This window comes from Leiobunum rupestre, chromosome 10 (genome assembly GCF_980474605.1).
Source record: "Leiobunum rupestre chromosome 10, qqLeiRupe1.1.hap1, whole genome shotgun sequence".
Classification (NCBI taxonomy): domain Eukaryota; kingdom Metazoa; phylum Arthropoda; class Arachnida; order Opiliones; family Sclerosomatidae; genus Leiobunum; species Leiobunum rupestre.
In genome coordinates, this window is record NC_143393.1 from 4181940 (window position 1) to 4194114 (window position 12175).

At 32.2% G+C, this 12175-nt stretch overlaps 1 protein-coding gene across 1 annotated transcript in view; it reads right to left on the reverse strand.

The window, feature by feature from the left end:
- Nucleotides 1-6384: 6384 nt before the first annotated feature.
- The window catches only part of LOC149923375 (multidrug resistance-associated protein 1-like), an 82738-nt gene continuing 76947 nt past the window's right edge, over nucleotides 6385-12175 (reverse strand). The window contains exon 17 of the mRNA XM_090161606.1: nucleotides 6385-6719. Coding sequence (XP_090017732.1) covers nucleotides 6608-6719 — 112 coding nt within the window. The 3' untranslated portion in view covers nucleotides 6385-6607. The remainder of the gene's footprint in view (nucleotides 6720-12175) is intronic.

Here is a 12175-nt window from a genome sequence, read left to right on the forward strand (position 1 = left end):
TCCAATAAGAAAAATGTCCGCCAAGGTTTTTCAAGTCAAATTACCTTTTACCCGAGGTAAATAAACCAATAAAACTCCAAAATTAACGTTAATTAATTGATTTAAGACGAAGACGTATCAAGTATTTTTATTAACTTTTTTTAGTTAAAATGTTTTAAACACACATTAAAATAAATAAGCAACTAATACAAGAGCGCAAGCATACGTAGTAGCCAATTTTTGAATTTAGGTATTTTGGAACACTTCATAAAATAAGTCTAGAATTTAAGGGAGCTTGAAACATTACAATATCATTGTTATGTTCATTATTATTTGAAAGTTAATCTTCAGTTTTTACATTATTTATTTATTTAAATTAGTAGTAAATAATTCTTACGTTTATTAGTTGCTTATTTATTTCAATTACTTTTTTAGTTTCTTTTGTGTTTAAAACATTTAAACTAAAAAAAGTTAATAAAAATACTCCAGTACGTCTTAAATCAAGTAATATACGTTTATTTTGGAGTTTTATTGGTTTATTTACCTCGGGTAGAAGGTAATTTGACTTAAAAAACCTTGGCGGGCATTTTTCTAATTGGAACCATTCTCCTAATCCTTATGGTTCTCGAGACATTTTTTTAATGACTTTGAACTAAGGTTTCAAGGTCATAATAAGTTACAAATTTCTAACTCCCCCACTCAGTTTAGAGTGTCATGACAATGTTGATCCATTAGATCTAGTTGTTTTCGATTTATAAGCCCTTAAATGTCGTGTCTTGATTAGAATACCACACACGACCTTATAGTTTTTGGTCTAACATTTATCGGCTTCCCATTGGGTAAATTAGATCGGGTCAAAGCTGTTTAGACTTAAAAGTAAACGAAGAACACATTTATAATTGAAACCAGTCTTCTATTCCAAACGGTTCTCGAGATAAAATTTGAATGACCTTGAAGACTTGGTTCAAGGTCATTGAAATTTTCATTGTCATTTGGCCCCTTGCACCCTCTATGTAACCTACAAATTTCAAATTCTTACATAAAACACATTTTAAGTAATTGGCTCTGTATCGTTTTTTAGTTAACACCCTGTATATTTCCTTATAAATCAGATAGCCTTATTTTATAAGGCTTTATTACAAAACTGATCAATGTGATCCTTTGGTTTGACCCTTAGCTTTAAAACTATATTCAACACTTACAGGTAGTTGGCTCTTTCAATTATAACTGGCGGTGAAGTGCGACGAATGTAAAGATGTTCCGTGGTGGGAAAATATTTACCTTGGCCATGATAAATAATTTCGTATAATACACATTTTTATTTCAAAAAAAGGAAGCAAGTCACCATACATAATAAAAACAGTCTTTGGAGTAACTCGTTCATGGTATTCAGTTGGAGCCCTTTTCAAAAAATTAACTTTCTGTCAAATACAAATTTGCGCATTTTCTTTAAAATGAAAAATGATTTAAAGGCTTAAAAAATAAGAAAGCTTTTCCTTTTATCTGACACTGACGAGAGACTACATCTAGGATAGAATATAATACTTTTGTAAGTGTGTGTGTTTATATAGTTTTGAAACAATGATAACAAAAGTGGAGCTCTTCTATTTTCGCGCTCTGTACAAAAAATCAAAGATTGAAATGAACTTCTTTGTATCTCAGTAGAACCAAAACTCAAAGTGGCTTACTGATTTTGAACCCATTTCGATTTTCTTCCATTCGTTATTATGTATACAATTTCGTTTAATTCATAGGAATAAGAATTTGTTTTGTTATTGATATTAAATAAACTTTCGCTTATTCCACCTTTGCGGCCATATTTGTAATCGGGAAACTTGAGCAAATCGAATAGACTACTTCCTATCTTCTAATCATTAATGTAGATTTATCTTTTAATTAAAAATTTTATTATTGTTTAATTTTCTGGGATTTTAATTTAACGAATATTAACAACTTAACTTAGAAGAATCCAAACGTGTCTAAGGTTTAAATAACTTCATTTTTGTTTTTGGGTTTATTTCACAAAATCTAAAATAGATATATAATACAAATCTAACTCACACCGACAACAGATTCGGAGTCAAAGTAATTTTTTAAATATCTGATCTTTCTGAAATATCTTCCATGGTGTGGATGCAATCAATTTTCAAAGTGCTCAGTTTCCCTTTATAGTTCGCTAAATAGGCCTTGTTGAGTACCAAATTGATTCCCACAATCCAAGCTGCCAACAACACCCTCCAGGAAAACTTACGACACATTCATCCAAAGCTGCAAATATAACAAAAGTAAGGCTACAGTTAGGATATATTTTTAACTCATTTTACTACAATAAGCAAAGCCAACGTGTTATAAATTAGCTTTTAAACACTCGTGTAATATTGTGCCATAGATCAGGAAAGCGTTTTAAGGAAATGGTGTCTTAGAAGCCGCTAATCGTAACCTTTTAGCGTTGTATTGTAATTATATGTACACTTAAATCGTAATTGATATTTTGCACATGTGAAGGAATTTTCCTGAATAGTCATTTTGAAAAGTTATGACGTTTATTGGGCTCTGAATTTGAACATGCGTAATTTCTGCTACTGCCTTTGGTGTTCTTGTGTTTTAGATGTTATTCACCCTCGAATTTCTATAATTTTAGTTATTAACCTAACACTAGAACCGTACGGAGTGTTTTTATATTTCCAACTTTGCGGTTGCAATTTTTCCTTTCGCGTTGTAATTAAATTCGAGGTTAAATGTGAAAAAACCTTCGATGTAATTCACCTGCGTAAATAATGCAATTTGAATACCAGTCTGCAGTAGTGCAACAATTTGTATGCAGTTAACTGGAGATTAAAAATGTAATTTTTACTTAAATAAGCATTACTCCAATTTGAAGGCAATTTCTGCATTTGCTGTTTAGTGGCTAGAAATTGTTTATAAAACAAGCGTTTTGCAGAAGGGATCTTTGTATGTCTTTAAAACTTTAAGAACTGAAGTTATTTCTACAATTTCCCTGAGAAAATATTTTGGCCACAGACTATCTGAACATTTACTGTATCTTGAATACCAGGCAGGAACTGGCGTATAAATAGGCTGCACTCAATTTCATGTCATTTCGATCAAACTTTGTATGGAAGCTGGGAAATGAAATTGGTCTGTATAGGCTGAATTGGCCGTTTAAAGGCTGAACGAAAATTGCAAAAGCAGCCAGTTGTCTACAAAGATTTTCTAACAGACTAAAATGTCGCTGAAAAGTAGTTTTACGACTGCAACAATGTAATTGCTTAAACTTCACTGCAACGTGCCTAAATATGTAGTCCAGTGGCGGACTGGTTCTATAAATGTGGACTGCCAGGGGTCAAAGGGGGCCCACCCAAAACAAGAGGCGTAGAAAAGGGGGAGACACCCCCCGAAAGTGGAACATCCCCCCCATAAATATAGGGTTATGTTAAGAATTTTTTCGCTTTAATTATTTTTACTCAATTGTGTGCGAACTACGCTACTGCCGAAAACTAGAAGGATAAATGCTGAAATATTATTTATTAAATCAAGGAATACCAGTGGGCATGCCTGAGGCTGGAATCAAACCAGCGACCTTTGGGTTGTGGTCCCAAAATATATCCCGATTTTTTATTAAGCCATAGCATTTTATAAATCACCTAGTAGTAACAGTTGCTTTCAATTTGAATACTCATTGAAACGGTCACTCATAGGTCGCTGATCCGTCGCCATTTATAAAGATAAATGTTTTAAAGATATAATAATTACAGATAACATAAACTCGATACTAAATGTGAACAAAATTATACAGATTATTATTAGTTTATATTTTTGATAAATGCTAGCTTTTGAAATAGGTATACGGTGCCGAAATTTTACTTATTAACCTGTTGTTTAAAAGCATGTTTCATGTTCCACTATATTTTGAGTAATCGTTGGAATACACTAGATAACTGTGCGAATCTGTCAATAATTGTTTCTACATCCAATTCATCTAACAATTCCTTTTCAATGGATAGCAACAGGCATGATTGCAGGTTCTCCTCGGACAGTGAATTGCTTAGCCTTGTCCTTATTATTTTTAGCTAAGAAAATATCCTCTCACATTGGATTTGAGCAACTGATAGTGTGCAGATGACTTTATAAAGTTCATAAAGGTCATCATATGCTTTGTCGTGAAGTCTGTTGGATGCCAGAATTTTAAGTATACAGGACAAATCTTGCACTTGTTGCAACTAGAATCCATATTCTCATCATTATTAAGCAATAATTTTAATACGTCAAAGCTAGAAGCAAAAGAAAGCAATTACAACATTACTTCATCTTTACTGATTTGTGGAGAAAGCTAAATAACACCATCCAAGGCGTCTCTGTAATATTTTTAAAATTTTATGTGTCCAAGCATGATAAATCTTTATACAACTTTTTGTGTTGTAAAAAACGTGAATCTAGTGACTGGACAATGCGGTCCATTATTAGGTGCAACACATTTACTCAAAAATCAGCAAGATTATCTTTGTAAATTGCTTCGTCGTCTATTAGCTCAACTGCCATTCTTTTTCTTCTTATGCCTTTTAACTGGCAATGATGTTTGTAAAGAGTCCATTTCCAATATTAGATTTTCATCCATATTCAACTGTTCAATCTGTCCATTACATTTACTTTCAAATGTTCTTGCATGTTCCTTCAGCTTTGTCGTAGCTGAATCTACTAAATTCCATGCAGTAAACATATCTAAACAGCTGGTCTATAAATAACTTGATAACGGAGCTGTAGTTTCGAATATATACAAATAAGTAAATGCTGTCAATATTGTTTCGAACTTTAAAAGACTTTGATGTAAAACACTTGCTTCTTGTTTAGTTTTTTCGTCAAATTTGTTTGAATCTTGAATCATTGATAAGCTTATCAATAGATCTACAAAAGTACTGACAGCGGCATCATCCAAATATAGTTATCCCAGATGTTCCTCGACCACTTCTATCCAAACAGCCATTCTCTTGTATGATGATTTCAAAAAAGTAGCTAAATTCTGGAGCAAATTGAAAAACGAATCGGCAGGCACACAACATGTTGTTGTTCAGTTATCACCAAATTCAATTCATGGGCATAGCACCATATATGAACATGTTGATCCGCAACCTCAGAAATTTATTTTCTAAGCCATTATACTGGCCATGGTAGCTTGCAGCTCCATCGGTACTATCAGATAAGCATTTTTGGGAATCAATTTTAAGACGCTGTAATGTTTTGCTCAATAGGTTCAAAAGTCCCTGTCCAGTACCATCATTACTTGGTACTACTGAGAGTAGTCGCTCACTGATAACACTTTCGAGTACATACCGAATAATAATACTAAACTGATCGATGGTTGTATTATCTTGGGTTGAATCTACTGGAATTGAATAATATTTGGCTTGAGAAACTTCACGGCTAATTGTTTCTTGTATTATATCCATCATAATTTGGATTAGCATGTTAATAGTTGTTTTACTCAGGTAGGTAACAAGTGCACCACGACCTTAACTTTGAGCCTTTCTTTGTTGTTCTATACGTTTGGCCCTCTGTGCAGACTTGTTTTGTCCTGCAGAATCATGAGCTGCCATAAGCGGGTCATATTTGGCCATCAACTGCACTGCTGCTAAAACGTTACCATGATTCAGAACCTCATTATCCAGAGTGTAGGTCGATTCATTTCTGTGACCTCGTAAAGAAAATGCTTGCTTTCCTTACAGCTTTATGATGTCTATAATCCTTGTGACTTTACTACTCCGCTTCAGAACGTCTTCCTTTTTTTTATTAAGTGAAGACTTAACTAATAAAATGATAGCTCTTGCACATAATTAAGATATTACAATAATTAGAAACCACTGTTGTTTTATTACAAAAAACACAGTTACGGCCGTTTCGACGCCAACACCAGCGTCGTCGTCAGGCTAATATGATATGATGTAAAAATATTTCACAGAACCGAATTGAATCAAATATTTATTGAACAAATTTCTACACATTTTCCAAACAATACTAAAAAACTTAATTTATTTTATAAAAATTTATTTTGGTGATTGGAAGAAAAGCGTTTAGGTCGCATAATGGTACTGGTTGGTTGGGTTGTCAGCCACGCCCTGCTTAACCGACTCTTAGAGATTGGAATCACGGCAGAAAAGCTGTTTCCGAAATATTATCACCAGCCTTATTTTCAAATTGACCAAAAATGTGTATGTAGTAACGTCACAGCTTAATAAGTCCACCAAATGTCTGACAGTTCACCAGCCTGTAATATGGCATTTGTGATGCATTTAAGTTTTAATAATAATTTCATAATACACAAAATTTAACAATATAACATGAAATACATCATTTAAATACACAAAATTTAACAATATAACATGAAATACATCATTTAAATTATTGGTGATTAATAAAAATTTGAGGTGTATCATGCACAAAGATAATTTGGAATCTCAAAGTGATCTAAGAATTCGTAAATGATTTTTAAATTTTTGAAGTATTTTTTGTTCTGTCTTTTCATTTTTAGAATCGATTCCCACTCAGACATCCACGTTGATTTTAAGATTACATAAACATTTTTTTTCCAATAAATTGTTCGGGAAATGGATGAGTAACTGACCCCTGGCATAAATTAGACGACTCCCGCGCCTTCTGCCAAGGAAAAGAACATAGAACTACGATCTGCTAGTAGTTCTGAAGGCTGGTCGAACTCCGCAATCATTCCACTGTCCAGAACCATAACTCTTAAATAAAAAAATATCATTATTATAACAATCAGAAAATCCCAAATTGTCCAGAAGGGAATTTTGAGGCTAGTTAAAATAAATAATTAAAATGATATTGAACACATAAGTCGAAAAACACAAATCCTAATTATCCTTTAATTTTACTAAGGAATGTTACGGCGAGATAGTTCGCCGATTATACGTCTTTCTAGTTGCGGTATGAGATTCGTTGGAAATTTGGGAACAGTTTACTTTAGGGATAAAACCTAAGTTTGTATTCTCTGAATAGTAAACATTACAAAGTAGTTAGCTTAAAGTACTCTCTGAATTGTGAGTATATTGAAGGTATATGCCTTATGGATAATTTACATTTTCTAGTCCATTTCAAATGGAAACTCCAAATTTATCTTCAAATTCCTACTAATTTGACTACCCTGGGTGTTTAAATGCTATTATCATTAAGAATTGTAAGTAAAATTTTGAAAGATCAAAGCAAAAATGTAAGATAAATATTTAAAAATAATATTTATGCTAATTCTGAGTAATATATTAAAATATATTTTTTTATTAAGAGGTAAAAATCATTATGTAGAGAAGCATGTCGTAATACTCGAGGGAGGACTAACGAGGAGACGACCCGAGGTGGTTCTCACCGATTTGGTTCAAAGTTGGGGGATTGTTAGACCTAGATGTAACATGAAACCCGTTAAAGGGAAAAGTTACGCTGAGCTTCCGTTTTGCCATGGCAACCAAAAGTGTTTTTGACAACATAAAATAAGAAAAAGTCTATGTAAAATATCATGCGAAAAAGACAAATTCTAAGGTTCCCCCCCCCCTGTGCAAAACTTCAATAAATCAAAAAAAAATTATTTAAAAAAAAATTAAAAAAATAGTTAATTTATCATTTTTGGATTACTTTGGACAAATGGGGGGAATAAAAACCATTTTGGGTGAACTCGAGCGAATTTGAATAAATACGTCGAAATTTTAGGTATAATACAAAATATTTGTAAAACGTATGCCGTGATAACTGCCATATATTTTCGCCGATAAATCATAAAATCTCTACATTACATTATCTGAACGATGTAAACAGATTTTTAGATTTCGATAGGAAAACGACGCCATTTTATAAAATGGCAGATACAAATATAAATCATGGTGCAATAAGTTAGGTAATTTGTATCCGATTAACCTAAGATTTTCTACGTTACATTATCTGCCCGAATGAATTCGTACTATAGATTTTTATAGAAATCCGACACCATTTTGGAAAATGGTGGATATCAATAAAACTCATCGTGCGATAAGTTCCGTAAATATTCGTCGATTAATCAGAAATTTTCTACGTTTCATTATCTGCCCGAGTTAATTAGACCTATGGGTTTTCCAATAATAATCCGACGCCATTTTGAAAAATGGTGGATATAAATATAACTTATGATGCGATAACTGCCGAAATTATTTGTCGATTTATGTGAAATTTTCTACATTACATTATCTGATCGAATAAATAAGCCCCTTACACTGTGATAGAAATATGACGCCATTTTACAATATGGCAGATATTAATTATATCTCCTAATGCGATAACTGCCGAAATTATTTGTTCAATTACTTGAAATTTTCTACTTTACATTACCTATTAAAGATAATAAATCCTATTAATTTTAATAAAATTCGAGGCCATTTTGGAAAATGGCGGATGTCATATAAGTTCCGTTATTATTCGACGATAAATCGGAATTTTTCTGTTTCATTAAATGATCGAATAAATAAGTCCTTTCTATTTTGAAAGAATCCCGAAGTCATTTTGCAAAATGGCGCATGTCTGAGAAGTTCCGTAATTATTCGTCAACTATTCTGAAATTTTCTATTTCTGACCGAGTAAATTAGTCTTATTTCTTTTGAGAGAGAAATACTCCGTTTTTCAAAATATCGCACATCAAATAAATAAATTCTATATTGTTATTGTTAAACAAAATTATAGGAAACTTCATAATAAATGGGTAAATTTTATACATTTCGGCAAAATCCAATAATATTGGGTAAGTTCTTATATCATTGGATTAATAGAAAATAATAATGGTTAAATTTATCATTTAGGCATAATTTGGGTAAATTGAAATATTATTAAATTAGTTCAATTGTGGCATAGTAGAATTATTGGTAATTCGGAAAATTATTATTAATTCAGAAAATGGTTGTAATTCAGGAAATTTTTGGTAATTTGGAAAATTGTTGGTAATTTGGGAAATAATTTGTTTTTCTGGAAATTATTGGTAATTCTTGAAACTAATGGTAATTCTGGAAACTATTGGTAATTCTTCAAATTATTGGTATTTCGGGAAATTATTTTTAACTTGGGAAATTATTGGTATTTCGGGAAATTATTGGTAACTCGAAATTATTGATAACTCGGGAAATTATTGATAATCGATAATTTTTCTAATAACAATCAAGAGAGATATTGTTATGCGCTATTTTGCAAACAGCAGATTTCAAATTAGTGTACAAATAAATTCGGCAGTTATCGCATTGAGATATTGATATCTGCCATTTTGTAAAATGGCGTTATATTTCTAACACAGTGTAAGGGGCTTATTTATTTGATCAAATAATGTAATGTAGAAAACCCATAGGTCTAATTAACTCGGGCAGATAATGAAACGTAGAAAATTTCTGATTAATCGACGAATATTTACGGAACTTATCGCACGATGAGTTTTATTGATATCCACCATTTTCCAAAATGGTGTCGGATTTCTATAAAAATCTATAGTACGAATTCATTCGGGCATATAATGTAACGTAGAAAATCTTAGGTTAATCGGATACAAATTACCTAACTTATTGCACCATGATTTATATTTGTATCTGCCATTTTATAAAATGGCGTCGTTTTCCTATCGAAATCTAAAAATCTGTTTACATCGTTCAGATAATGTAATGTAGAGATTTTAAGATTTATCACGGCATAAGTTTTACAAATATTTTGTATTATACCTAAAATTTCGACGTATTTATTCACATTAGCTCGAGTTCACCCAAAATGGTTTTTATTCCCCCCTATTTGTCCAAAGTAATCCAAAAAAGATAAATTAACTATTTTTTTAATTTTTGTTAAAATAATTTTTTATTTATTTATTGAAGTTTTGCACAGGGGGACCCTTAGAATTTGTCATTTTCGCATGTTATTTTACATAGACTTTTTCTTATTTTATGTTGTCAAAAACATTTTTGGTTGCCATGGCAAAACGGAAGCCCAGCGTAACTTTTCCCTTTAAAGGGTTTTATGTTACATCTAGGTCTAACAATCCCCTAACTTTGAACAAAATCGGTGAGAACCACCTCGGGTCGTCTCCTCGTAAGTTATCCAACGAAAATTGTGGACTTTTCGATTGATCAATTTATATGGATTTCACCACATAAACTATCGGTTATTTTTATTTATATGTCATTTAGTGCATAAGTAAAGCAGATTGTAATTCACATGCACATCCAATCAGATGTATATAATATATGAGATTTGCATCTACTTAGGACATAAAAATGACACATGTCCATTTCCTGGTTCGGGACACTTATCAATTTGAAAAATAAAAGAGTTTCCCCGCCAACCGTAACATGGCTCAAACCTTCAGATTGTATTACTCCGCCTGATGATGTAAAATATAAATATTAATGTTTGTAGATGTATTAGAATAAAGAAATTTCAGTCTCTAGGTATGTTAAAATTTAAAAATTTAAGTATAAATTATTTATATACCCTTTTATCCCTATAAAATAGTTTTCGAAAAACATTACAATAGCACATTTCTCCCCAACTAGTTTTACTTCTGAAAATGTTTTGTAAAAATCGCTGGAGCCTGCAAATAAACATGTTTAAACTGAAAACCATTAGCAGAATAGGAAGATCAAACTTCTGTCTTAGATATATTATACTCTTTCTGATAAAATTAAATTAAAATTTTCACTAAAACACTAAAGTAGCAAAGGGAGAAGCTGAAAAGATTATCGGAAATTTTCGATAATTCTAAAAATATTTCTTTTTCAAATAACAATCAATCATCCGTTAGTATTTTAAACTGTAAAGGCACGTAGCAAGGGATCCCAATTCTCATTGGCCCCAAGTCCTCTCGCAGTTCAAAATTAAGCTTCAAGTCTAGACATCATTTCAAGAAATTAACACAAGGAAACAAAAATACTTTTTGTAGTATGAATCGTGTTCCATGTCCGTGTCGTACTATTAGAGTTACCAAGAATAAAAAAATTAAAAAATAACTGTCTATTTTAGAAAGGTCGCAAAATCAAATAATCCTCCAATGTTATTAATGATTATTTAAAATATATTATTTTAAAGTTCAAATAAATTTTTGTTAAAACTCTCTAACAGCTTGGAAAAACATTGGATTAATAACATACGCTTCGCTTGATTATAATATTAATCCAAGGTAAAATAAAAAAAAGTCCATGAAGAAATATTTCAACTGTAAAGTAGCCTGAACCCTATTTTACCTGTATAAAAATAATATCTTCGATGGCAGCTAGAAACAACAAACACAGCACCCTACACAATAACGAGAACGCAACCCGTGAAAAGTCGTGCATTTCCTTGTATACAGTTTTCATTGGTTAGACGCTTAAGCGCCTGCTGCCGTCGGAAGGGGAAATTCCTGAAATTTTCTTTCCCCTTTCCGTAAAAAGTCCAGTGTTAAGGCTCGTTCAATGAAATTTGTTCACAACAGTGCGTTAGCGTGTTTAAAGGCTAGCTGCGTTCTGCTTGGCTACGTTCAGCAGCAGTCAACGGAAAAAAACCCGATGGATTTGATATTTTCCACCGATGAGCTTTTTCGTCATAGTGACGTCGTAAGTTGCTGAACGCTTTTATTCAGTCACCGGTAGTTTTTAAAATGCTGTAGCTTTTATAGTATTTTACGTCAGAAATGACGCATTCATCGGAAAAACCGACTCTTCCAGCCGATGACTTCGGTGAGTAACCGATGACTATCGTGACGTCAAAAACGGAAACGCGACAAAGCGTACAGTAGGAAACCGATGTCACCGATTAGTAATCGGTCAGTCGGATGAGCTCTGCTGAACGTACCCCTTGTGTTTGTTGCTCCTAGATGGCAGCAAGCACTTAAGTTGCGCCATCCCTAGATTTATTGCTGAACTTTTATGCACAAAATTTTATAAAATTCAAAACTAATATTAAAATAATATAATAACGCAGCGCAAAATTTTAAAATTAAAAGTAAAAAGTGACAAAGGTAATATTAAAATTATATATTAAAGCAAAGCGAAATCCTAAAACAAATAGGAGATTCGAACCCACGACGTGATAAAAGATATACAAATAAAGCCGCCCACTCTAACCATTAGGCTGAACACCGTCCTGCTACAAAAGTCAAATATTTACAATACGTAAAATATAAAATGTAAAATCTCACATTAAATGAGCGAAAATAACG